At 46.0% G+C, this 27,638-nt stretch overlaps 1 protein-coding gene across 3 annotated transcripts in view; it reads right to left on the bottom strand.

The window, feature by feature from the left end:
* Positions 1-27,638, bottom strand: part of SH3BP4 (SH3 domain binding protein 4) — a 135,377-nt gene that overhangs the window by 3,565 nt on the left and 104,174 nt on the right. For all 3 annotated transcript variants that reach the window (XM_027858302.1, XM_027858303.1, XM_027858304.1), the window contains exons 3-4: positions 19,678-19,921; positions 9,859-12,227 (exon numbers count right to left, since the gene is read on the bottom strand). In XM_027858302.1, the coding sequence (XP_027714103.1) occupies positions 9,859-12,227; positions 19,678-19,795 (2,487 nt within the window). In that variant the 5' untranslated portion in view covers positions 19,796-19,921. The remainder of the gene's footprint in view (positions 1-9,858; positions 12,228-19,677; positions 19,922-27,638) is intronic.

Here is a 27,638-nt window from a genome sequence, read left to right as displayed (position 1 = left end):
TGGAAGACCCAGCTCAAATCTGGCCTCAGACACTTTCCAGCTGTGTCACCCTGGACAAGTCACTAACCTCTGTTAGTTTCAATGTCCTCATCTGTAAAATGAAGCTAATAAGAGTACTCACCGCCAAGATTGTTAGGATGATCACATGAGACAATATTTGTTAAGTGCTTTGCAAACCTTGAAGTGCTACCTACCTCCTAGCTATTGTGATCATTCCTGTCAAGGCCGCGTGGTTACTGCATGGCAGACCCTGGCCAGGAACCCAAGCAATAAAGCACCCAGTCCTGGCTTTTTCAAGCTACCTTGCAGTCACGTTCAGAAAGTTAGAAGGATAGGTTGGAATTTGGAAGTATCTTTTTCAGAGGACACTGGGGATCAAATTCATCCACCAAGGCATGGCTGTTGTAAATCTTTTGGAAAAACAAAACTCTGGTGAATGTCTCTCAGCACACACTTTTGAGCCATTGTTAGATTTTCAAGTCAAAGAGCACTTTTCTCTTTGCATGTTTCTCGGTGGATTCTGGGATTGGAGGGCACTGTAAGGATGAAAGCTTTCTAATGGGCTCATCACTTGTAACCAAAAACCAAGAAATGCGCATTGCTTTGGTAACTGGTGACTGCCCACACCATCTGGCAGAGGTCCAGGAGCTGTGTGCTAAGCCCTGGGAGCGGAGGTAACCGAGGCCAGGCTATCACTTCAATGGTGTCAGATGAATGGACCGCTCAGGGCCTGAATGAAGCCATCTCTCACTGGGCAAGTCCGGCTTGGCCTCCATCACACACCACCTGGAGGCGGGAAGCCCTGGGCCTCCACATCAGTAGGGCACTTGAAAATAAAGTGCTTGATGGGGCTTTTTCCCCCTTTAAAGTTCAAGGCCCTGGGGACATTCCTCCTATAAGCTCTTCATTTAATTTTCTTTCAAAATATAGGTAGATAGGTATACAGGTATATGAGTATACAGGTATACAGGCATACAGCTATACGGGTATACAGGTATATGGGTGTACAGGTAGATAGGTATACAGGTATATGGGGATATGTGTATACGGGTAGATGGGTATATAAGTATACAGCTATACAGGCATACAGGCATACAGGTATACAGGTATATGGACATGTGTGCAACATTCACTGAATCTTCCTCTAAAATCTCACTCCTTTGATTATTTTGCCCCCTTACCCCCTCCAAGCCCTGAGCAATAACTCAAATCACATTGCGTGTGCCCTTCACTGGATTCCTTATTGCCGATTGGATCAAATTCAAACATCCCAGCTTGGCCTTGAAGTTCTGACATGTCCCAGAAGGCTGACAACCATCTCCTCCTCCCCTTTCTCTGAATACCAGCCATACATTCCAGGCTTCGGTTGCATCTAGGGCCATGCACGGCCTGGAACGCAGCCCCTCCCCATCCCCAACTTCCAGATTCTTTTCACCTTCGTCCCACGAGACCACTTCTTCCTCTGATCACCCGCTGACCTTTCTCGGTGCAGCAGAGTAAGGAAGGGGGTGGGGAACCATTAACTGAAGTCTGCTTTATCAGATACCCCCAAATCTTCTACACTGAAAACACTGCTAATTCACAGGCCTCGGATGTCAAGCTGCTAACTGCCCTGCCTTGGACTTGGGAAGTCAACAACAGTGTAAGAAAAAACCGGCAAAATAAAGCTGCTTCTTTCTTGGGCCTCAATATTCCAGTTCAATATTTGTCCACCCACCTCTCGTATGCTGTTCACTCGTTGATTATGGGCGAACGAGCTGCATGGGGTTTGGGAACCAGAATTCCACAGGACCCAGGATGAAGTGAGCTACCCACCTCCAAACAGGGAGGGGATGGGGTCGGGGCAACTGGAGAGACTGGTGTTGCTTGACTCTGCCTATTTGTTACAAGGGTTTCTTTCTTTTTTTGTTTTGTTTTCCAGTGGTGGTTGGGGAGGAGGGATAAGTGGGAGGAAGAAACAATAGACTTTTGTTAATGGAAAAAAAATAATTCTAATAAATAGTTTCTTTTTAATTCTGTGAATTTAATAAGGGGTCATCCCATAGCTCCAAGCAGAGGGAGCCCAGGAGCACAGATAAGTAAGAAAGGTGGGATCCTTGGTCTCCACCTCCAAACCTTGCCCTCCACAGAGCCCCTTCTTACACCAGGGGTAAACTGTGACCCATCTTCCAACAATGAGGATGAGAATGGGCCACCCCTACCCCCACCACCGACCATCACTATGTCCATACCATGGATCTTGCATAATTCTCTGAAAAAACACTAAAAACAAGTAAAGGGCACCTGTCCAAACACTCCAAGACAAACATACAGGCAGGTGGGTTCCTGGGCAGGTGTTGTTTCGAAGATCAGAGGGGATCAGCTACAAACATAAGGCATTACCATGGATACACAAAGTGGCCCTCCCCCAAGGATCAGCCACTTTGTCAGACAAAGTCAGCGCCCTTGCCAGCCTGCTCAGGGAACCTCCCAAGCTACCTCTTCCATCTGGCACAGATCTATTATGCTACCTGGATGAAGAGAAACCACATTGTGTTGCGTTGCCCATCACGGTCATGACTTATTAAAAGCTAAGATTAAACTATCCAAGATCCAGACACACCACCCTGATTCCTTCCAGCAAAGAGAGGAGGAAGAACATTGCCTGCCACGGGACAGAGAGACGGTGGCCTAATGCAGAATGAGACCCACGCTGGTGTACAAGGCCAACCTGGCAGTTTGTTTGGCTTGCCTATAACTCTATGACACATCATGCTTCTTTCCTTTCTTCTTCCCTGCCCTCCCTCCCTCCTTTTTTTTTGTTCACTCTCCCTATTTTCTCCAGTGAGTGGGAGAAAGTGGGTAGAATAAAAAATAAACACCTGGTAATTGAAAAAAAAATTTAAACAAACAAATAAAAAAAAGGTGGATCAGAAATCAGTCAAGGCTGCAATTCAAGTTTTAGGGCCCACACATCCTGGCAAAGAGGGCTCTCAATCTGCCATAACGAACAAATAATCAATCTGCTGGGTAAGTCACTAGCCAAGCTCGGTCTCCTTAATCTCATCTCCATCTTTCAGCCTGAGTGAAATCTAATTATTGGTGTGAAATTGTTCCAGCTCTTGTAACAAAGGTTCGCAAAGCATTACACTTTCATTCTGCCCTGAGTGGGACTGGCGCTAACAGGCCATCATCTTCAGCTCAAGATGTGGGGCCCAAAGTCCGCCAATACTTTATTTAGCTACCTCACCCCTCCCCCATTTCCTATCTGAAATAGGAGAAAGGAAGTCCTGGGAATTGCCAGATGACACCCCACCCAAAAAAAATATTTGGGATTTTCATTCCCATTTGTAGAAAATAGTGACTCACTGGTATTTTCACACCAATTAGCAGCAATATGGTGACCTTTCCTCAGTACCTCATGCTGGTTTAAAACTGGTTCAGGGATGGGGCTGGTGGTGACAAGGAAGCCCCTAGTGAAACTAGGGAAAGACAGAGACCAGGGAAGGCTTTCTGAAAGAGGCGGCATTGGCACCGTGCTCAAAAAGATGGATAGGAAGTCAAATGACAAAAAGAGGAAGTAAGAATATTTCTGTCCCAAGCAGTAGCCCAAGCCAAGACAGGGCAGAGAGAAACGATTATAGGGAGAATTTCCCCCTGGATTATATTGTTTGTATTATTTTTTCTGTTACAGAGAGACGTTATTCCAGTTTGGTTATGAAAGAGAATATGTAATCTGAAATAAAGCTGGAGAGCGAAGGTGCTAACTCGATTAACCCTGAATACCACGGACAAAGAGCGCATGCTTGGATGTCTTAGGCGACTGCGCTCCAATAAAGATTTTTAAGGAGCGCCATTTCCAGATTTTGGTGAAAGACCAGCATAAGAACAATGTGCAGGAATTGAGGGTGGGTGGGGGGCTCCCGATCCAATCCAGGTGGGTACCAATGAGGGCCTCAGTGAGGGTAGCAACATCAGGGGACATGACTGAAGCATTTTGGAGGAACCCTTAAGAACTCAAGAGCCCTGAAAGCTTGGGGAAGTTGAGGCCACTGGATAGAGCTGGATGACCAGAAACTTCCTGCCTCCCTTTACGGTCCATGCCAGCTTGCTTCTAACAGGCATGGGGGTGGGGCCGTGGGGTTCAGGAATGGTTAAGGAGCATACCAAAGGGAGGCAAGACAGTGAAGTGGAAGGAGCGCCTGATGATTAGAGAAGATAAAAGGGACAATTTCAATGACATAAACTCCAAAAGCTTTTTTTGCACGAGCAAAATCATGCAGGTCTGGGTGCTGGCGCCGAATATCGTGTCCTTTTTGCCTAACTGCTTTTGTTCTGCTTTTAAATTCTTCATTAGAAGGGGTGGAGAGAAAAGGGATATGTCAGGAATTATGGCGATGGAAAAACAGGTGGTGTGAATCAAATACAAATTTGAACCAATTCAATGCAAGTAAAATCAGGAGACATTGAACTGAGAATTTAGAGTATGTTTCTATGATAAACATCTAATAAAGGGAATGGAAAGAAATATAAGAAAGAGGCATTGCCCAATAGATGAATGATCAAAGGCTATGGAGAGGGAGTTCTCAAAAGAAGAAAGGCGAGTTATCAGCAAGCAGAATAAAAAGTGTTCCAAATCACTAATGATCAAAGAAATGCACCCATCAAATGAGCCTCTTACCAATCAAAAGCTACTGAGAACTCCGCTGGGGACAGATTCACAACCCTCCATGGTACAAATCCATGTTATCCAGCCTCAATGGGCCCTCTCAACAGCAGGCAGCGCTTTTGTCCCTCTCTCATCAATCCCCTATTCTCCCCATAGAAGCTATTCTGAATCTTTTCTTCCTTCCTTGATCCCCACACAACTCACCCACCTGCGTGACCCAATCAAAGCCCTTGTCTCTTATTTGATGGAGAAAACTGAGGCCACACAACATGAGCTCCCTCTTTCTCCCTTATCTCCATCTCACAATTCCTGAACATCATCTCCCACTCTTTCCCTCTTAGCCTCTGACACAGAAGGTCAATCTTTTTTCTTCACTTAATTTCATCTTCTACAGTAGATGCAACCTCACTTGCTCACTTCTCTGCTCTTCAGCCTGTCCCTGGCTATTAGCTCTTTCCCTGAAAACAAACTATAGCTAGCTCCTAAACCTTTAACAAACAAAGCAAATTCATCAGACCTCACCCCCTACTTCAGCTTTTTTCTTTGTCTACTAAACTCCTTGAAAGGGCAGTCTACACATATGTTCTCCCTTTACTCTCATTCCTAAATCCTTTACAATCTGGCTTCAAACTCCACTCAACTGAAACTATGTTCTCTAAATGTACTAACTCTCACTTGCTTTATCTGAGGGAGGATCTTTTCTCAGTCCTTATCTTTCTGTATCTATCAGCTATATCTGATACTGGTGACCACTCATTAAGCATTTATTAAGCACCTACAGTATGCTAAGCCCTGAGGATACAAAGGGAAAAGCTGGTCCTGAGGATACAAGTCATTCCCTAATTGATACATGATGAAAGGAAACATACAGGCAGTTTTTAAACAAAGAAATATATATATATATATATATATATATATGTATACATACATACATACATATATATGTATGTATACAAATTTGGCCATATAAAAATGCTCTAAATTACTATTGATGAGAGAAATGCAAATTAAAACAACTCTGAGGTACCACCTCACATCTTTCAGATTGGCTAATATGACAGAAGAGGAAAATGACAAATATTAGAGGAGATGTGGGACACTAATGCACTGTTGGTGGAGTTGTAAACTGATCCAACCATTTTGAAGAGCAATTTGGAACCATGCCCAAAGGGCTATAACACTGTGCATACCTTTAGACCCAGCAAAACAACTACTAGGTCTGTATTCCAAAGAGAGTTTTTTAAAAAGGAAAAGGATCCATATGTACAAAAATATAACAGCTCCTTTTGTGGTGACTAAGAACTAGAAATTGATGGGATGCCCATCAATTGGGGAATGGCTGAATAAATTGCGGTATATGACTGTAATAGAATACTACTGTGCTATAAGAAATGATGAGTAGGATGAGTTCAGAAAAACCTGGAAAGTCTCACATGAGAAGTGAGTCAGAGAACATTATACACAGCAACAGCAAACACTGTGTGATGATCAACTCTGAATCACTTAACTATTCTCAGCAATACAATGATCCAAAACAATTCCAAAGAACTTACGGTGAAAGATGCTCTCCACCTCCAGAGAAAGAACTGATGGAGTCTGAATGCAGACTGAAGCATGGTTTTTTATTTGATTTTTTCTTGTTTTGTTTTTATTTTTAGGGAGAGTTTCTTGTTTTCATTCCTAATATGGAAATATATTTTGTATGACTGTGCATATGTACCTATATCAAATTGCTTGCCATCTAGGGAAATGGGGAAATTTGGATCTCAAAATTAAAAATTAAAAAAAAAAAGAATGTTCAAAATGGTTTTTACATGTAATTGGAGAAAAAAAAGGAAAAACAAAAGAATGAAAAGCCAGTTCCTGCCCTCAAAGAGCTCTCCTCCTGCCTGGACACTCAGGTTTTCCAATTCCAAATTCCCCTTTCCAATGTATGGCAGTAACAGCTTGGTCTCAATGACTGCAAATATCAGACCTTATGAAGGGGTCCCATGTATTCAGATTTGCACCATTACAAGTAGTAATTACGTAAAATGAGGTTATTCATTCCAGCCCAATGGAAATGTACAATATGAATTTGAATAACCACTTTCCTGGATTCATTATTTATACTCATCAGGACCTAGCTGTATAGAGACTTCTCCTCCTGAATCTCCCCCAGGAATCTCATGGGCTTCCCGTGTGTGTGTGTGTGTGTGTGTGTGTGTGTCTATGTATCTATCTTCCTAGATAGACAGACACACACAGATCCAGGGGACTCAGTGGGCTGCAAGCTCATGATATGTCAGCCAAGAAAGCGAATGTTGCCTTGGGCTGCATTAAGAGGCCAGGGAGTTGCAAAGTCATATTTAACCCATTCAGTCCTCAGGAGAATTATATTCCATTCAGAGCACAGCTTTGCGAGGAGGATGGAGCTAGTGGGCCAGACACTAAGCTTGTAATTTTGGTGGTATAGGGAACTTCCAGTGAGAAATATCTCTCTCCCAGTGCAAACTGGCCACTGTCCTAGAGTCTTGAGGTTAAGTGATTGTGCCAAGGTCACACAGTATGTGTCAGAGGACAGACATGAACCCAGCTCTTCTTGACATAGCGGCCTCACTCTATCCCCTAGGCTACACTGCCTCTGACTTGGGAGTACTTTTTAATGATACGTTTTATTAATATCTTGTTTTTATATCACCTGCATTTCCTAATGTAGCTTTCTCTGGCAAAGAAAAACAAATTAAAAATAAAAACAGTTGAGCGAAATGAACCAACCCACCCCAAATGTCTAGGTTCTCTCCACAGGCTTTTGCAGTCCCAGAGAAGGGGGGCAGGTGGTGAGGGGCAGGGAGAGGAGCCCCAGCTGAGGGACCACTCCTACTTGCAGCAAGACAAAGGATCGGGCTTGGATTCCACTTGGGATGTGACCTTGGAAAATGCACCCAGTCTCTCTGGGCCTCAGTTTACTTCTCAGTAAAGGAAGTTTGACCGGATGGTGTCTGAGGTCCAAGGTCCAGCTCTCTGATGCCAAGAACCACAATCACACCTTCTCCTTAATGATCTCTGCTAGCTTTCACAAGGATATAAGAAGGAATGAACATTTCACTATTTTGACTCAAGATAGCTTATTAGCTCCTGGATTTGACCCATTACCCATGATCTAAAGGGGCCTCTAGCAATTTTTGGAGGGCATTCCTCCCTATCTCCAAACAAGGAAACACACCCCATCCTAGAAAGCATCCTTGGACCTGAGGAAGCCACAATGACAAGTGAGGAGGGACCCTGCCTAAGGCCTTCTCGGAAGAAGGAGAAAATGTGTTCCGTCTGTCCCAAGTCTGTTAATTAAGATGGTCCAGAGCCTTGCAGCTTTCCAGAGAGCTCTGGCACCCAATCCATTAAACAGTTTATGGAAGCTGATATGCACAGGTCCCCTTAAATCAGAGCTCCCCAGCAGCATGCCAGCTGGGGCCCAGGTCTACTGCTAAACCGATGACAGCAGTGTTGGAATATGAAGTCCGTTGATGGAGTAATCTGGTAACAGACCGGCAGGATGGCATTTTGGGCCAGGCCAATTCCTCCCAAACCAGTGAGTACCATCTTACACGAGGAGAAGTCTCTGTTCTCCTGCCTGAATATTCAAGTCACAGGATTATATCATTTCGCTGCAAAAGGAACTCTAGGTACCATCAAATGCCTTCCCTTTTGGAGAAGGAAACTGAGGCCCAGAAAGGAGAAGCGATTTACTTTTCCAAGGATACACAGAAGTAAGCAGCAGAAAGGATGGCTCTAATCCCAATCCTCTGGCCACTTATCACAAGCACGAATGAGGAAGATTGGACACGTTCACCATGCTGTACATGCCAGCTCCTCAGAGGCTGGGATGACTTAATTTTTATCTTTGGAGCACAGGAACAGGCAGTAAGTCAATAAACAATTATGAAGCACCTACTGCATACCAGTCACCGTGCTAAATGCCAAAGATACAAAAAGAGGCAAAAGACAGACCCCCTGTCCTCAAGGAGTTCACAATCTAATGACACAGCAAGTATTTCAAAAATGTTTGTTGATTGACTGAGGACAGTAACAGAAACACTTCAATACTTTTTAAATCCTAGAAAAAAGTGTTAGAACTCTGACGTACCTAACCTCAGAGATCATCTCTAAACCAACCCTGCTCAGTTTTCAGATGAGGAAACTCCAGAGGAGAATCAGCTGTCAGTCTGATAACAGGTCAAGTTATCAGGAGAGCCAGGCCTAGCACCCAGGTCTCCCCACTCCTTGCCCCCAGCATTCATCCCCTTTCCCACTCTCTGCTGCCGTCAAAGGCCTTGTACACGTTTATGGTATTTCTTCCAGTATAGACGAACAGACTTTTGAACCCCACGAACAGCATTTACAGGTAGTTAACTAACAGCCACACCAAGGGCTTTTTTTTGGGGGGGGGCAGGGGGCATATTTCGACCTAACATTTTCCACCTACCTGAAAGAAGCGCATTTCATAAAACCACAGAACCTCAGAGTTGGAAGGGAGCTCAGCATGGACACCTTGTCCAACCCATACGTGAACCAAAGCCCATAGGCTCTCACAATACCCTCAACAAGTCAACACTGAACCTCTTCTTGAAGTGAGGGAATTTTGAGTAAGTCCAGCCAGACTGTTTTGTTCTTAGATCCCGAATGGCATGCACCATGACAGTAACGTCTCCCCTTCCTTTCCTGGGTCTTCATTATTAAAACATAAACAACATGTCCCAGCAGATAATTGGCCATGGCAGCATTTGAGGAGCTCATGTGTTTTTTTTAAATCGACATGAAGGGATACAAAACAAAGCCTCCCAACCAGACTGGGCTCCGCATTGCCTCTGAGCGGCACGCTGTCCTGGACTCATAGGCAGGAATTGGGAACCATTCTAAGATGGCTAAAAACCAAGAACCATTGAAAACTACGGCTTCATCAACACCAGCTGTTAGTCTGTGCCCATTGGGCATTCACCACTGACATTTCCATATGAATAAGCATGCTAAGTAAGAATGCCCCTAGATGGATCAAACAAAACCCCTGGAAATCTCCACGAAGTGGGCATTATTACCATAACTGACCGGGCTTTCCTAGGACCTCTCTAAAAGAAGACGATTCGCTATGGGCGTGGAGGGGACTGGCTAAATCTCAAATGTTTCCTGATGCCTTCCAAGTAAGCCCAAAGGAACGTGAGGGGCCAAGCACTCACCATCACTAGCTCCTTCTGAAAAGATTTTCTGTCTTTGTTCTCAGCGTTGTTACAGTCTTCCTTCAGCTTCTCGAGGACGGAGGCCACCCGCTCAGGCTCACTGTCCAGTTCCGCGCGGCAGAAGAATGTGAGCGGTAGATTCACATAGCCCAAGGCGTCCGCGAATGACCGCCAGCTACTGATATTCTCCATCAGTAGGGTCCTCACAGAGGCATAGATGTAAGTCAGAAACTTGCAGGGCCTCAGAATTTGTTCCAGAAGCACACTGGTACTGAGGTCGGGCCCAGAAAAAAGGCATGGCCTAATTTTCCCGACAATTAACACATTCTTGGTGTGCACAAGGCCAATCTTGCCCTGGTAATACCCAATGTACCATTCCTTTGTCCACAGCTGGCCTTTCAATTTGATCTTCTCCTCACTAAGCAGGGCTATGACATCTCCTTTCTTGTATTCCAGCAAATAATGATTTTTATTCTGTCTCACGACCGTCTTGAGCAATTTTCCAAACTTGAGGCTGGCCACTGGACGCTCCTGAAAAGTTGGGTACTTGGTGGTCGCAGCCAGAGGAGACAGGATAATCTTCCCAATTTCGTTCTTTTTGAGGAATCTCCTAGGCCCGGAAGGCTTGATGGCACTCTTGGGAGGGGGCTGAGGGGTCTGGACGCAGAACTGGGTGAGAATGGCCTCCTGGTCGTCCTTCACCTGGATCCTCAGGGTGAAGTCCGAGAGGTCGTTGGGGTCATGGGACGTGATGGGAAAGATCAGGCGGCTTACCTTGCCCAGTTTCATCTGGAACCCCCTGACGACTTTGGCTTGCTCGCTGGCTCTGACTTCGTAATTGGTCATATTGGAGAACATGCACAGCTTGAGGTCCTGGGGCCTGGACAAAACAAACTGGTGCTTCCCCCACAGCTGTAGGGCCACCGGAGACGTACCGTGGACCTGCCGCGTGACCTCGCTGACCAGCAGGGTCTTGGGCGCACACTCGTGCCCGAAGATTGTGACCACTGTCTTGAAAGAAGGATGGATGTGTTTGGGGCCGTACACCCCCACTGTGATTTTCTTATTGATGAAGTCCCAGACGGTAGAAGGGTAGAGAATGTTCTGTCCGTGGGCCACGATAGCTATGTACATGCACGGTTCCAGGTTCTCCAGGTGAACCTGGATCGAGTCTCCATAGCTGTACATCAGTGGCACCGGGACATACGGCCCTTCCTTCATGTCGCTGCGCAAACATTGCAGGGCCACGGTGCTTTTGCTGACCACGTCCTGTCTTACCTCGGCCGAAACTTTCATCTCCAAGATGATGAATGACTTCACCTCCATGTTGCTCAGTTTCACCTCCAAGACCGGGCTGATGGTGCTAGACTGGTCACTGTTGAGCTCCAGGGGTGGGTCCAACAGGGCTTTCATGGAAATCTGCTGCATTTCCCCGGGAGCCACGTGGCCCTCAGGGACATGGATGGTGATATTGGTGTCCGGGAGCTGGACGGCTCCGCCCGACGTATCCAGCTTGCACACGATGTTTGTCTCCACAGGCTGAGTCTGACCCCAGCCAGGATTCTGGCCAAGCAGATCTAAATCGTGACAGGAGCGGGCCAGCTTCCTGTGGTTCAGCCAGGCAGTTCGAAAGTCCTCTCGGCTCTGGAATTGCTCCGGGGTTGGAGATTTTAACCCGGTGAAAAAGTTGGACGACGAAGGGGCTTCGGACTTGGCTTGGAGGACGGACAGCTCCGACAAACTGTACGAACGTTTGCTTCTGAAAAAGGGGTTATCCCGTTTGATGGGCTGCTCGGCGTTGGAGAATTTGTTGGCGGATGGCAGTTCATCAAAAATATTGCCAACACTGTTGGTCGTCGCAGAACCAGTTGTGGTAAAAGATGGCGGCACCTCCGCGTCAAAGAGCAGCAAATCCACTGTTGTTTTGGGAGCCACCTCCTCCAGGCTGGGCATGACGGGCACGTTTCCATTCAGAAATGGGTTCGTTTGCACCCCGTTCCAGAAAGGGTTATTGTTGTGGGCTTTACTCGAAACTTTCTTCTCCTCTGTCCACCCTCCTCCCAGCAGTTCCAGCTCCTTGGCCATTTCATCGGGGCTGTCCAGAAGGTTGTCGATCATGCCGCTGTCACTTAGCGTGGAGTTGCGGTAGTTGACGGGCTGCACGTAGGAGGAAGGAATGTAGCCCATCTCCGTGGTGTTGTGCGCATACCACCACTCTCCGCCGGAAGTATCCAAGACATACAAGTGGTCCCCTTTGGAGAACTTCAGAGTGGTGAAGTTGGTGGGGCAGTAGTCCTTAATCGCTATCACTTCTTTCGCGTTTCCAAAAGGCGTGGGATTGTCGACAAGCAAGGCACTGGGGGAAGGCACTGGAAAAAAGGAAACAGAGTCAGTGAGCCTTCCACTCTGGAGACGCTGATGCTTCTCAACAAATGGGAAACAGGGTCTGGAGAGAAGCATCAATAAGCAGAGGGCCCTGAATGCAGAGGGGTGGGAAGAAAGTGCCGTGTTTGGAGTCACACATCACGGGTTCGAATCCTACTTCTGGCACTATTAACTCGAGGGTCACTGGGTGAAGCATTTCATCTCCCTAGGTCTCAGTTTCCTCTTGTCTAAAATGCAGGAGATGGGCTAGTCTTCTAATGTTCCTTCTAGTTCCAAAGCTACCATCCCATGAACTACCATGACAAGTATCCAACCTAAAGATGGATTTCAAAGAAAAAGACTAGACTAAGGAGACAGGAGAGAAAGAGTATGGGACTGAAATCTTCCCTCTGAAATGTGTGAGAGCGGCAAGTCACTACCTTCCTGATTCTCCATCTCCTTCTGTAAAACAGGGATACTAGTAACTAGAGCAGCTACTTTTGTGGGTTGTTGTGATAATAGATACCAAGAAAATCAAACTAAAATATCAAGGTGGAATTGTTTATTCTTTTTACTTGTCCCCTCAGTGCCTAGCAAAGTGACTGGGCCTTGAGAAATGCTGGTGACTGACTGAGTTGATCTAAAATGGACTAAAGAAATATTATCATTTAGAAAAAGCAAGAGGAGGGCAGAGAAGATGACTGCCCATGGCTTCCCAACGGGGACGTCTCCGCTTTCACTCATCCAATGCCATCTGGAGTATCAGCCACCAGCACAGTGGGAGCTGAAGGGCCCTTTGAGACCCTCAGAGACCCAGAGCAACAAGGGGGCCAGAAGCCATTGAGACCAAGTCCTCAGCTTCCTCAAGACAAGGAAATACCAGAAGTGAAGTGAACTGCCCTAAGGTTACCCACAGACAAGCATGGAGGGATCGGAAATCCAGGACCTTAGACTCCAGGACTCGTTTCTGATTAATTCAATTTGATACCTATTTACTGAGTAAGGATCCTGGCGTTGACCGGGTGCTAGGAGAGAGGCCATCTGAACCCCTTAAGCGTCTTTCCCCAAGAAAAGTCTCAGCAACAGAGGAGCAGCAACTTACAGCCTGACCCGGGAAGCATCATTTTCAAAAGTCAGGGAATGAGAAAAAGGTGCAGTGGGACCCTTCTGCTTATCCCTGCCTGTGGGTAGAAATCTGAATGGGAGGCGAGAAAGAATGCTGGATTTGGAGGCTGAGAAGTCGGGTTCCAACCTCAGGGTGGCCATTCGTTACTTACTTGACCTTAAGCAAATCACTCCAACTTGGTCTGACTCTAAAATGAAGGGATTAGCCTAGATTAGGGGGCCTCCAAGACTCCTTTGAGGTCTAAATCTATTAGTCTAGAACCTGGGGTGCGAGAACTTTAAAAAAAAAATGATCACTGTATTTAAACACTTCTTTCGTAATCTGATTTTATTTTAAGCATTTCAAAGCCTTATTCTGAGAAAGGTCCGGGCTCCACAGGCTTTCAGACTGCCAAAGGCTGCAGAATTCACAAAGGAAGAGCTCTTGCCCTAGGAAATTGCTTTCTTTCTTTTCCTTTTCTTTCCTTTGGACACCTAAACATTAAAATGATATAAAGTCAGACAGGGCGACTTTTAAATTGGACGAGTCTTTTTCCTGACTGTGATGTGACCTCAGAGTTCATGAAATTTCTGAGTTGTACAGGCCCTCAGATCCATGCAGAGCAAACTGGGCAGGAAGCATCCCTGTCACACACAGTGATGAGTGGTTATGAAACTTCCCCAACACGGGGAGCTCCTTACCTGCATACACCTTTGGACAGTCCCCATTCTTATCACGATTGTATCCACCTAGGGAAAATTCTAGCCCCTAGCCTGGGCTAGGCCTTCTTGGTGCCAAGAACCCAGTCAAGCCCTCCGTCTGAGAGGTCAGCCATCACCTCCCCTAAGCTTTTCTAATCTCTCTTTAAATATTCCCATTAAATCATCCTTCCAGTGATCTTGATAAGACATAATATCAAGGCCCAGCTCTATCCTGGTCACCCTCTCCATGGCCACACCCTGCAGTTCTTAAATATCTTTTCATGTTATCTTTCTAAGTTAGCAAGAGCGTACTGAACCCACCTTTCCCCCCTGCTCCCCACCTCCAAGGTCATCTGGCCCATTTACAAAGTCCTGTGCTACCTTTTTGAGCTTTGAGTTCACAAAATGGGCTGCAATCCCCTCCCCCCAATTCCTGTTGTCAACACTAACAGTAACCATTGTTATAAAAATAAAAATATCTAAGGGTGCAGGTGTTATGGTAAAGCTGTACTTTAATCTTTTGGGTTCTCTGCTCATGCATGAAAAAGGACATTATGAGCTAAGAGTGAAGGTTTCTGCCCAAGAAGACTGGAGACAGTGCGTCTATGCGCAAGGGTCTGCATATATATTAGATATATTTCAAGTTGGAACAGACCTTAGATGTAGTGTTTCCCCACCTCCATTTTTCAGATGAAGAAAGTGAGGTGCAGAGATAGCTAAGAGGCATTTAACTTTACTTTTTAGTGGCTTGATGGGGCAGCTAGGCAGCACAGTGGATAGAGTGCCGGGCCCAGAGTCAAGAAGACTCCTCTTTCAGAGTTCAAATCTGGCCTCAGACACTAACCAGCTGTGTGACCCTGGGAAAGTCCCTTCACCTTGTTTGCCTCAGTTTCCTCATCTGTAAAATGAGCTGGAGAAGGAAACAGTGAACCACTCCAGTAGCTTTGCCAAGAAAACTCCAAATGGGGTCATGAAAAGTCAGACATGACTGAAAACGACTCAACAACGAAAAGTAATTTGGTTTTTCCTCCTTCCCACACTTTCTCCCTCAGTTTCCTGAAAGTACTGAAAAGAATCTAGTATCTCAAACCCACGTGTTCATTTTTTGGACCCTAGATCAAGAACTGGAAAGGGCCCTTCACGGCTACCTAGTCCAACCTTATCATTTTACAAACAAGGACACTGAGGCCCAAAAAACAAGTGGCTTGCCTAGATCACCTAGGCCAAGCTTAGATTTGAAGTCAGGTGCTCCGACCGCAAGGCCAGCTCTCTCTCCACTGTTTCAGGTTGTCTTCACATAAAGAGAGGCAATTCGTGGCACAGATCTAGGCAGAGGCAAGACTGGATGTCTAATAAGACTTTGGTGTAGAGTGCTGGATTTGCAATCAGGAAGCCCTGGGTTCAAATCCCTCTGCAGACCCCTGCTAGCAAGTGTAATCCTGGGCCAGGCCTGTAACTTTCAGGTTTCAATTTCCCTAGGGCTAAAATGGGGCTTATAGGGGCAGAGCCAAGATGGCTGAGTAAAAAAGCAGTGACTTGCTCGAGCTCTGCCCCGAACCCCTCCAAATACCTACAAAAAATGGCTCTAAACAAATTCTAAAGCAGCAGAACCCACAAAAAGACAGAGCGAAACAAATTTGTAGTCAAAGACAGCCTGGATGGTTGATCTGAAAGGTATATCACGCTGGGCTGGGAGAGGAGCGCAGTTCGGCATGGGTAGGCAGGCCTTGGTGAATCTGGAGCAGGCCTCAGAGCACTGAATTGCAGGCATCTGTGGAAGTTTCCAGACTTCTCAACCCACCAATGCCAAAGACAACTTAGAAGGTGAGTGGGAAAAGTCTGTGACTGCGGTGGTGAGAGAGAAGCGCTCATGAGAGAGAAGCGCGGTGGGGTCCCTGCCCCATTCCTTGGGGCGGTGGCTGCTTTCTGAGCTTTCGGCCCATAGACTGAGGGGGAATCTAGTGACTGATCAGAGGGGGATTGCAGGGATCTCTCTGCTGGTGCAGGATTCTCTTGCTTTGCCTGTGCTTGGATCTGGGTCACAGTTCTGGGTAGTGGTCCTAGGGTGAGGAGGAGCGCTGGCATGGTGGAGCTTGTTGTGGCTGGAGAGGAAACCCTCCTCACAGTTCCAAGACAGAAAAGAGTGCTCATAGACCAGAGCACAGGACAGGACAGAAGTAAACACCTCGCCCTTGATCATAGCACCTTGGAAAAACTGAAAATTTACAGGTCCCTAAAAGTATCTCTGAAAACAGCTGCACAAAACCCCTGAAGCTTGGGACAGTACATTCTCCACACTGGAAACAGACTCCTACCTTAACAAAGAGTCTACAACTCAAGTAATTGGCTGAGATCATGAGCAAGCAGTGCAAAATGAGTCAGACTACATTATCTTACTTTGATGACAGAGAAGATAAAAACATACAACCAGAAGAAGACAACGAAGCCAAAGCTCCTACATCCAAAGCCTCAAAGAAAAATATGAATTGGTCCCAGGCCATGGAAGAGCTCAAAAGGGATTTTGAGGAGCAAGTAAGAGAAGTACAGGAAAAACTGAGAGTGATGCTAAAGGAGACCCAAAAAAATACTGAAGAAAATAACACCTTAAAAAAATAGCCTAACCCAAATGGCAAAAGAGGTACAAAAAGCCAATGAGGAGAAGAATGTCCTAAAAAGCAAAATTGGCCAAATGGAAAAAGAAGTCCAAAAGCTTACTGAAGAAAATACTTCCTTAAAAATTAGAATGGAGAAATTGGAAACTAGGGACAATTTGAGAAATCAAAGCACCGTAACAGTAATCCAAAGGAATGAAAAAATAGAAGAGAATGTGAAATATCTCATTGGAAAAACAACTGACCTGGAAAATAGATCCAGGAGAGAGAACTTAAAAATTATTGGACTATCTGAAAGCCATGATCAAAAAAAGAGCCTAGACATCATCTTTCAAGAAATTATCCAGGAAAACTGCCTTGATATTTTAGAACCAGAGGGCAAAATAGAAATTGAAAGAATCCACCCATCACCTCCTGAAAGAGATACCCAAAGGAAAACTCCTAGGAATATTGTAGCCAAATTCCAGAATTCCCAGGTCAAGGAGAAAATATTGCAAGCAGCCAGAAGGAATCAATTCAAGTATTGTGGAAACACAATCAGGATAAAAACAAGATTTAGCAGCTTCTACATTAAGGGTCCGGAGGGCATGGAGTATGATATTCCGGAGGGCAAAGGAGATAGGACTGTGACCAAGAATCACCTACCCAGCAAAACTGAGTATGATCCTTCAGGGTAAAAAATGGTCATTCAATGAAAGAGAGGACTTTCAAGCATTCCTGTGGAAAAGACCAGAGCTGAATAGAAAATTTGACCTTCAAATACAAGACTCATGTGAAACATGGAAGAGATAAACAGGAAAGAGAAATCATAAGAGACTTATTAAGGTTGAACTGTTTACATTCCTGCAGGGAAAGATGATATTTGTAACTCATGAGACTTTTGTCAGTATTATGGTAGTGGGAGGGAAAAAAATTATATGTATGTATAGATAGATAAATAGAGGGCACAGAGTGAGTTGAAGATGAAGGGGTGATATCTGGAAAATAAAATTAAGGGGTGAGAGAGGATTATACTGGGAGAAGGAGAAAGGGAGAAGTAGAATGAGGTAAAATATCTCACATGAAATGGACAAGAAAAGGCTTTTACAGTAGAGGGGAAATGGGGGAAGGTGAGAGGGAATGAGTGGATCTCATTCTCATAGGATTTGGCTTAGGGAGGGAATAACATACACAATTGGGTATGGAAATCTATCTTACCCTACAGGAAAATAAGGGGGGAAGGGGACAAGAGAGCAGGGGGTTGTTGGGGGGGGGGGGGGCAGATGGGGGGGGGGGACAATCAGAAGCAAACACTTCTGAGGAGGGACAGGGTCAAAAGAGAGAATAGAATAAATGGGGGGTAGAATAGGATGAAGGGAAATGTACTTAGTTTTTCACAACATGACTACCATGGAAGTGTTTTGCCTGACTACACATCTATAACCTCTATCGAGATGCTTGCCTTTTCAATGAGGGTGGGTGGGGAGGGAGGAAGGGAGAAAATTTGTAACCCAAAGCTTTAAAAACACATGTTAAAAATAAAAAAATAAAAAATTTATTAAAAATAAATAAATAAAATGCGGCTCATACCACCACCCTCTTTATATGAGTGGGAAGGATTTCGCGTTAAGTTCCATGCATATGGAGCTGCATGACAAGGGGAGCTGGCCATTTCGTAGGATGCACTGAAGTCTGCCAGTAACAGGCATTCAACATCAACCTGGAAGAGACCCTCAGGTCTTCTAACAAAACTCCCGCATTACACAGATGAAGAAACTGAGGCTTAGGAAAGGTCAGGTGATCAGCTGCCACTTTGATGAAGAATATGATTTGGCCAGGCTGGTGTGGGCATGGTGCTTCAGGTCTGTAATCCCAGGGACCAAGGAATGGGGCAGGCTGGTGGGTTTCTCCAGCTCAGGAATGCTGCTCGGCTGTGCACATCCGTGCTGAGTCCAGGACCTGTATGCTGAGCCCTACAGGTGAGGGCTGGGCAGGTGGCGCACCAGGCTGCCCATCAGGAGATGGAGCTGTCACAGCTTCCTGCCAATCGGTAAGTGGCATCGGGCCCGTGGGCAGCTTCTGCACTTCCAGTCTGGGAGATATAGGGAGACTCAGCACTTTTTAAGACAACCAATATGATCTGATCATGTTCCTTTTCTTTCCAAAGAAATACATGGCAAAATGCAGAGAGTCATAAATAGACGAAAGGGAAAGAACAGAGTTATAGTAAAATTAAACAAAAACACACTCAACACTTTTGGGGAGTCTTAGCCCCTTGGACTCTTCCTGAGCGGGTGGCACAGAGGATGGATCTTGAGTTCTGGAAGACCTGAGACCGAATCCTGCCTCACACATGATCTGCTCGACCTGGGACAATTCCCAACCTCTATTGACCTCAGTTTCCTCATCTGTAAAATAAGGAGTTTGGACAAGGGCTACTGAGGTCCCTTCCAGCTTTGGATGAAGGATCCTACATCCTTATCTGGAGGCAGGGTAGTACAGTAGAGAGAGTGCTGAACCCAGCATCCCCCCCCCCCCCCCCCCAAAGTGGAACTGGAACGAGACCAGCATGGAAACTGGGCAATTCCCGTCCTTCTGTTAAAGATTCGAGCCATCCCTTGGTCCCCCAAGCTGTGCCTCCCACAGGTTTCCTTGGTAGATCTTGTTACTTGAGAACCATTTAAACGATCATTGGCTATCTCCCAACCAGGAATACTGACCCCTCCTTCCCTTCCACTGGGAGAGGCTCTTCAGACTTCTCCAAGTCAGATCCTTTGGCTCTCATTTCCCTCACCTTGAGCCCTGACGTGATCAGGTCAACAAACAAAGCCTACTATGTGCCAGGAGCTGTGCTAAGCCCTAAGGATGTGAACAAAAAAGTCTCCTTGCTCTCAAATACTCATAGTCTAATGGAGGAGATAACACGTAAATAACTACGTACAAGCAAGGTAACCATGGAAGGAAGGCCCTACGTCCAATCAATAGTCTTTTCCATATTCTTTTTTTGTACTGGGGAACCCTACAAAGCAACATGGGGCCCAGGGTCCCAGGAGCTCACCTTTGACATCATTAAAGCTTGTCTCTGAGAAGCCCTCACTTAGGTCGATCAGTGTCCCCTCGGACTTGCAGCGTGGGAGCCCATTGGAGTTGGCTGCACGGATCCGCTGAGCCGCCATCTTTAAATCCTTTCCTTGGTAGGGGCTAGTGCTTCATGTTTCCTCCCCAGGCTCTGGCAGCGGTTGCTATGACATCCGTCCCGGGCAATCCTGGCTGTCCCAGGGCTGTGCTTTTACAGTGGGCTTCTGTCAGAAAAGAGAAGCAAGAGTGCGGTCAGGTTGGATCCCTTTGGCAAGGCCTGCATGTCACACATGGATACAATGCTCATTTAAACAAGAAAAAAAAATACTCCCCTCCCCACTTGGAAGTCGCCCCATGGTGGACAAGTCTCCTATTTTTCTGGGAAAGGCAATATGAATGGCCAAGAGCCAAGAGCCAAGAGCTCATGCCAACTTTCTGTTCTTTGATTTGGCCCCTGTGTGCCATCATATCCAACTCAAGCACAGTTTGCTTTTGCTTGGTATTCATGCCCTCTCTTCCTGGTGGGGCCCCAGCACAGCCCACAATGTCTTTCCTGGGCCACCTGGCCTGCACATTCATCTCAGTCAATGAACAAGATAAAACATTATTTGTTCTGAATATACAGCTGGTTTTGTGGGTCGGGGGAGATGTATGTGTACCCAACAATACAATCATTGTTATTTCATGAATGGCAAATACTGCCTCCCACCCCCCAGCCGTGGCCCATGGTGGCTGCCCTGACTCACAGAGCCTCACTCCCAGCTCTCTGCAGCACCTATCTGGGCACTACACACGTGGCTGATGGAACAACCAGGTCAGAGAAAGGGGGATCTAACGTGCACAGCTCTCTTCTCTCTGTATGACCACACGGTCATACAATAAGCAGTTATGTGTAGACACTGGGCCACACTCTGGGGGGACAAAGACACATAAGATTTGCCTCCCTTTATGAAGTGTCTCCAGGCAGAGCCCTGGCCTAGACGCTGGTGACACGGATATGAAGAAATGACCCCCATCAAGAAAGAGGGAAGACACCAAGACTGTACATCGATTTATATGAGTAAATACAAAGTAACCAGGGGTGGCTGGCATCAGAAAAGGGGTCCCACAAAAGGCAGCCCTTGGAAATTAACCTTTGAGAGAGTCGGGATTTCCAGAGATGCAGGGGAGAAAAGAGCATTTCAGGCATGACGGGGGAGGCACCTTGGAATAGACATCATCGAGTAAAACCAATTCCTGCCCTGCCCTTGTGGAAAAAACCCATACGTCTCATTTTCTCGGGCTTATGTTTTTCACAGAAGAGCACAAAGCAACTGTCCTATTCCCTGGGAGTGGGGGGCACCCATTGATGAGGGACAGTACCGTTCCCCAAAGCACACAGGCTAGAAAATGGCAGGTCTGGAGCCTGCTCTAAAGGAACCCATTTCATGCTACATAAAGTTTCACACGCTCTGGGTGTCTCCCACAAACACCGGCACTGCCACCAGACCACCGAAGGCCAGGGCCATTCTGCAGGGGTTCCCACATCTGCTCCCAATACGTTCCAAATCAATCACCTGAGCTAGTGTTCAATATTGGCTGGAAGCAGGGTTAACCATAGCATACAATGCACTTGGGTTGTTTTTTTTTTTTTTAAATTTCTCACTTGAGACAATCACACAAGGACTGGCTCAAATATTTGGGAAGAAGCAGCAAATCTCCATGTGTGAACATTTGCACAAGGCTATTCATTGCTTATGACTGCAACACACTCCTTCCTCACCCCCACCCCAAAGACTCGCTGGCAGTCTCCAAAAGCACAGCTAAGGCTCCGTCTTCAACACAATGCCTGTCCTGATGTCCCCCTCTCCCTCCGCCTCCACACACCTAATTGTGCGCCACCCCTTCTGAAATCACTTGGATTCCAGGTGACATGAACAAAACAAGGAAGTCTCTTTAGATGAAGACAACATAGAGAAATAACTCTGAAAGTAAGAAGTCCAATGAACACAGTGGTCAACCACATTTCAAGGGGAGCAACGGCGAAACATGCGATCAACCTCCTGACAGAGGGATGATGGACCCAAGTCACAAAAAAAGAAGGTGAACATTTTCGAATATGGCCAATAGGAGAATCTATTTGGCTGACTGTATGCTTTTGTGTTTCTGTCTTTCCCTGGAGAGCGTTGGGGTGGGTGAGATGGAAGATGAACGATGAGGTTCCCCCCACCCCACCAATGAAAAGAGATAGGAAGGAGAGTCGGATGGAATCTCAGATAAACAAGACAGCTTTGAAAGGTAGAGATCTGCCATTTCACGTCCAATTCCCTCTTTTGGTCACACAATGTAGATGAGAATGAAAGTGATTTGGTTTTGCTAAGTTGGGCATAAAAAAAGACAAAAACCAATACTTGGCTTACCTGTGTGCCCTTAGGTCACTGCCTTTTCCTGGGTCCCAGCTTTCTCACAACCATTGAAGGGGTGGGCTCAATGGTCAACCTGGTCACCGGCCCTAGAGCTATAATGATATTTACCTAGTGTCACTCTCCCTCAGCTGAAGGCAAACTCTCCAGAGCAGAGACTTTTGTTTTTGCCAATGCTTTTTAATTAAATTAAATTCAGCCTTTCCTTTCTCATATGAAAGCACCATTTAATTAAAAAAAAAATGTATCTAGTCTTGTGATTTCATTAATGACAAGACCTCCCCAGGAAAGACTTTCCCTCTTCCCAATCTAATAGGCAAGGAAGGGTCTACAAGTTAGGGGTCTTAAGAGATTGCTTGGCATTCTGGAAGGTCATTAAAAATGCTTTCAAAACTGCCAACTCAAGATATGGTCAAAGAGCTCTTACTGAGTTTAAGAAATCCATAGATGAGCCCTTTGTGAGGGCAAGTGAAAGAATGTGTAGAAGTTATGGCCGATGAGGCAGAAAAATGTCACCGCCAAATGGGATCCATGTGTTCAAAAAGGGGAAGAAGGTGAATCCTACGAAGCAAAGGTCAGTGAGTCCCCTGCCCTCTGGTCCCATCAGATCTTGCTTTGCCAAAGCCCAATGTTGGATTCCTCCCAACAGACGCCACCACTGGGCCTGTCCATATGCTGTGGAACAGTGTGAAGGACTAGAGCCCTCAGGAACGGCAAGGATGCACATGTTTGTGGGCAAGTGTATGTCCACGCCTCTGCACGTGCAAGCTCATGGAGAATTTCCTAACAAAACTGCCCCAAAGTAGCACAAGTTTCTCTCAAAGTCAGTGCTGAGAAATCGAGTGATGCCTGCTCAGCCATCTCATCCCTGACTGTGGAATATGCCAATGAGGAGCTGCTCCACATCCCGCTCTGTGGCTCACTACTTGTGTGGCCTTGGCCTCGGGAAAGTGGATTCTCTTTCCTCATCTACAAAGTGAAGGGCTTGGGCCCGGTGGCCCTTCCAGCTCCAGGGCTATGAGCCCGTCACCCTCTAACCCCATACACCCTCACCCACAGCCCACCTCAAGAGAGATGTCCTTGAGTCTCACCCCACAGCTGGCACAAGGCACCCGCTGCAGAAAGGACAGACCTAACTCATAGAAAGGCAGCTGTCCCTCACACATGACCAGCCAGCCAAGGAGCAAGCACATCTGACTCCCTGAATGACCGGTGGCTGCTTCTGCAGGAATGGAAGCAAACCGGCCACTCACGGTCTCCTTCCCCCAGGACCAGGACCAAGGCCACAAGCCAGGGAGCTTCCTGTGTGATGTGGCAGAGTACAGACTGAGATCTCCACCCCCAGCCCCAGCCCAGCCCCAGCAGCACCATTTGGAAACAGGGCAGCTTTCACATGATTAACCAGGAGCCCATTTCCATTCCCCTTCTCCCAAACATCACATTAGGAAACAAAAACAAAAACAACCCTTTAAGGCAGCTATGATTCAGTTGAATTCCTGGGAGAAAATCATCAAGGCAGAGGAAGGAGAGAGAGAAATGATCAGATCAGAACCAATAGGGATTGGTTTTCTAGAGGGACCTCCCAATTAAACAATGAACTGATTTTCTAAACGTTCCAAGACTGACTGAAAAACAGAACCCTCCAACCCTGCCCTAGCTGGCTCACTGACTGGACCGGTCACAATACAGCACATTTATTCTTTTAATAAACTGTGAGGTTTTTTGCCTCTGAGCAGCCCCCTAAAAAATCATAATGACAAGAACAGCTCATCTTCATCTGCTTTTAAGGCTTAGAATGTGCTTTCTAGGAAAGACCACTGACTCTTGAGGCAAAAGGTCCAGGGTTCAAATCTCATTTCTGACCCTTACTTCCTACATGATCTTAGTTTAATGACTTCACCTCCCTGGGCCTTGGGCAGCCAGGCACTCATTTAGGAATAGAGTATTGGGCCTAGAGTCAGGAAGACCCGAATTCAAATTCAACCTGAGCTACTCACTAGCTGTGTGACCCTGGACAAGTCATTTTACCTCAGTCTGCCTCAATTTTCTCATCTGTAAAATGGGGATAATAACAACACCTACATCCCAGGGTTGTTTGTTGTGGGGAATCAGATGAGATGAAAATTGTAAAGCACTTAGCCCATAGCTTGGCACCCAGTAAGCACTATATAAATGTTGGCTATTATTATTATTGTTATTAGAGCCAAGGTCCATCTAACATGGAGAATGTTGCCAGTCAAACATGATCCCCTTTCTTGCTAGCAGTATCGCAGCAAGCTGGGGTGCCTTGGACCTCGAGACTGGAAGTGGCCGGGGCCCCCCTCTTCACCATGCCTTCTCACCCTAAGAGGTTTCCTGGGGGCTCACTCTTGTGAGCCTCTGACTATTTAGAGATTATCTCCTTCAGACCAGTCAGTGATCAATGCTTTTGTGGAATCACCCTCAAACCCAATAGCCTAGATGGTCCTTTTGGGTGGCCGTGGCCAAAAACTCGTCACCGGGCAGCCAGCCCAATAATGAGACTCACTACACAGTAAATTCGACCCATCCTCCAATGACGTCCATGCGATCTGTCTGGGGCCCACATCTGAACAACGCCCAGCTTTACAGGAAGAGCCCGACCTTCTACTCAACTGCAGAGCCTCAGAGAGTGCAATGGCTTATCTCTATGCCTCACGGCGTCAGTGGAGCGGACACAAGTGTGCTTGGGCACGTGCATGGGCACATATACACACACGGGCACACACAGAGACCTGGACACGAGTGCATCCACATGGGCATACCCACATTGGGTTCGAGGACGCTTACTCCACTCTACTTTTTTGCTATTTTTTCAAAGTACAAACACGAGGTACAATAAGCCCAATGTTCACCCCATGGCAAAACGGCACATCTGTTTCTTAAGAGCAGCCTATCCACACATAAGATAAAATGGACAGCTCTGATTACATCAAATTTAAAAGGTTTTTTGGGGGCAGCTAGATGGCACAGTGGATAGAGCACCGGCCCTGGAGTCAAGAGGACCTGAGTTCAAATCTGGCCTCAGACACAGGATACTCACTAACTGTGTGACCCAGGGCAAGTCACTTAACCCTGATTGCCTTGCAAAAAAAAAAAAATTGCATAAACAAAACCAATGCATCTAAAATGAGAAGGGAGGAAGCTTCTTGGGGAAAAACAAGATTTTCATATAAATTTCTCTAAAGATCATAAGGAAGAAATCTAAGCTATTAACAATCACATGAAAAAAATATTCTCCAAATCATTAATAATTAAAGAAAGACAAATTAAAACAACCCTGAGATTCCACCTCCAACTCAATGGATTTGTAAAGTAAGTAAGAGAGGAAAATGACAAAGGTTGAGGTGGGTTGGGGAAAACAGGTGCATTAATGCAATGTTATAGGGGGGGATGTTCATTCTGGCCCAGCCATTCTGGAGAGAAAATGGGAACTACATCCCCAAAGTGACTACCCTGATCTCCCTTTGACCCAGCTCTAACAACACAAGGCCCCTAACCCAAAGATACTTACCCAAGTAAGAAGAAAAAGGATCCATAAGTTGAAAAAAAGATTTACTGCAGCTTCTTCTAGTGGCAAAGAATTGGAAACTGAAGGGGTGGCACCCATCAACTGGGGTCTGGTTGGACAAATCATGAGTAAGTCATAGAATCAAGTGTTTGTTCCATAAGAAATGGCAAAGGGGACCATCTCCGAGAAACCTGGGAAGACGCATATGAAATGATCCAGAGTGTGGTGGGCCCAACCAGAACAACTTCTATAAGAGCAATGATATTCTACCGACAAACAACGCAGAGAAACTTAGTCAGTGCAATGACCAGTCAGAGGACAAATGGCAGCCAGAGGCCACCACAGTTCCTCAAACAGAGGCCCAATGACCGCCGGTACAGGAGGCTAGAAAAAAGATTCTCTCCCCCCACATCCATGTTTTTCCACGTCTCCAAAACCTGCAACAAACTTCATGCCCTTCTTATTTCTGCCTCTTAAAATCCTGGGCTCAAATGCGCTCTTCCTCTGTGAATTCTTGCCTGATCTCCCCACTCTGCCATCTGGCCACACTGAAAGAATGTTGGGCCTGGAGTCAGGAAAACCTGAGGCCAAATCCAGCTTCAGATAGTACTAGCTAAAGGACCCTGTTCAAGTCATTTACACTGTGCCTGCCTCGGTTTCCTCAACTTCAAAATGAGGATAAAAGCACCTGCCTCCAAGAGTTGTTGTGAGCATCGAATGAAATAATTGTAAAGCGCTTAACACAGTGCCTGCCACACCAAAGGTGTTTCATAAATGCTTGAGCTCTTCTCCCTATTACTTTATATTTCTTTTCTACAGACTTTAATGTGTTTTTTTTCTTTTTTGGTCTCCCCTTATCTTTGAAAACCTCTTTGAAAGGAAGAACTCCCTTTTTTTCCCCTTCTTTATGGCCTCCACATGAATATAGTGCCTGGCACACAGGAGGCATTCAATAAATGCTTACTGAATGAATCATTAATTGATACTAGACAGACACTGAGGCCCATTCCAAGTGACATTCTCTGGTTTCATCCTTTCTTAGTGTACATGGTTGTTTTTTTTTTTCTTCCTGAATATGATGCATTGCCCAGCCCTGCCGTAGCAAATCAGGAAATAATTTTCCCTGAGATTTTTTGATTGGACCCAATGAGGTTTAATCACAAGGCATCCAAGGCAGCCCTGGCTGCAGACTAGGAATTTCTGCAATTATCAGGAGAGAGAGTTTTGTTTCTAAAGGAGTGATAGCCCCACTCTCCTCCCCACAATTTTACAACAGTAAATAACTGAATCGGATGGCTTTGTACACTGAGTCACAGTGAAATGAGGAACGCTACTCGGAGTTGTTTGTAAGAGGATCAGTTAGCCCTTAAAAACACAAAGCCAGTACTTAGGGGTTGCCAACATCTGGATAGATAAGCTACAAAATTGGATAACCCCAAAGCCTTGGCCACTTAGCACCCAAAATGAGGGCAAAATAACATTTCTAAAGAGCTGTTCTTTCAAAGGACCCAAACAGCTATTTCTTCTCTGAACATCCCTGTCTTCAAACATCCCTTGTTCCTTTGACTGGAGGGACAGAATAAATTACCTTTCTAGACATGTTTTGTCCTTGGGTCAGCACTATTCACCCACTCAACAAATGCCAATGTTTTCAATGAGATTAGTATAAATCAGCCCATTTCTTACTCAGGCCAAGCTGGCTGAATGTTGAGAACATGGCCAGGGGACAGGGAACGGGTTTGCCTCTTTCCTAAGATGGGACCAAAATGCGCTTTCTTTTCACAATGAAGGCTGCAAAGTGAGCTTTCCAATGCCATTAGCCGTCAATGAGAGAAAGGCCCTTTCCAAGGCTGGGGAAAATGTGTGCATATGCCCAGAAGCAAAATGAGAAAGATGGTGGCAAATCCTTCAAGCCCACCTGGGATCCCCGGAAGGACAAACTGGGAAGAGGACCACTGACCAGTAGCACTCTTCTATCATCCCAGACAAGTGCAGCCTCCAGACTCTGCC

This window comes from Vombatus ursinus, unplaced genomic scaffold, assembly GCF_900497805.2.
Source record: "Vombatus ursinus unplaced genomic scaffold, bare-nosed wombat genome assembly UNPS02012901.1, whole genome shotgun sequence".
Taxonomy (NCBI): Eukaryota; Metazoa; Chordata; class Mammalia; order Diprotodontia; family Vombatidae; genus Vombatus; species Vombatus ursinus.
The sequence above is the reverse complement of the archived record's forward strand: the minus strand, read 5'-3'. Positions and strand labels throughout refer to the sequence as shown.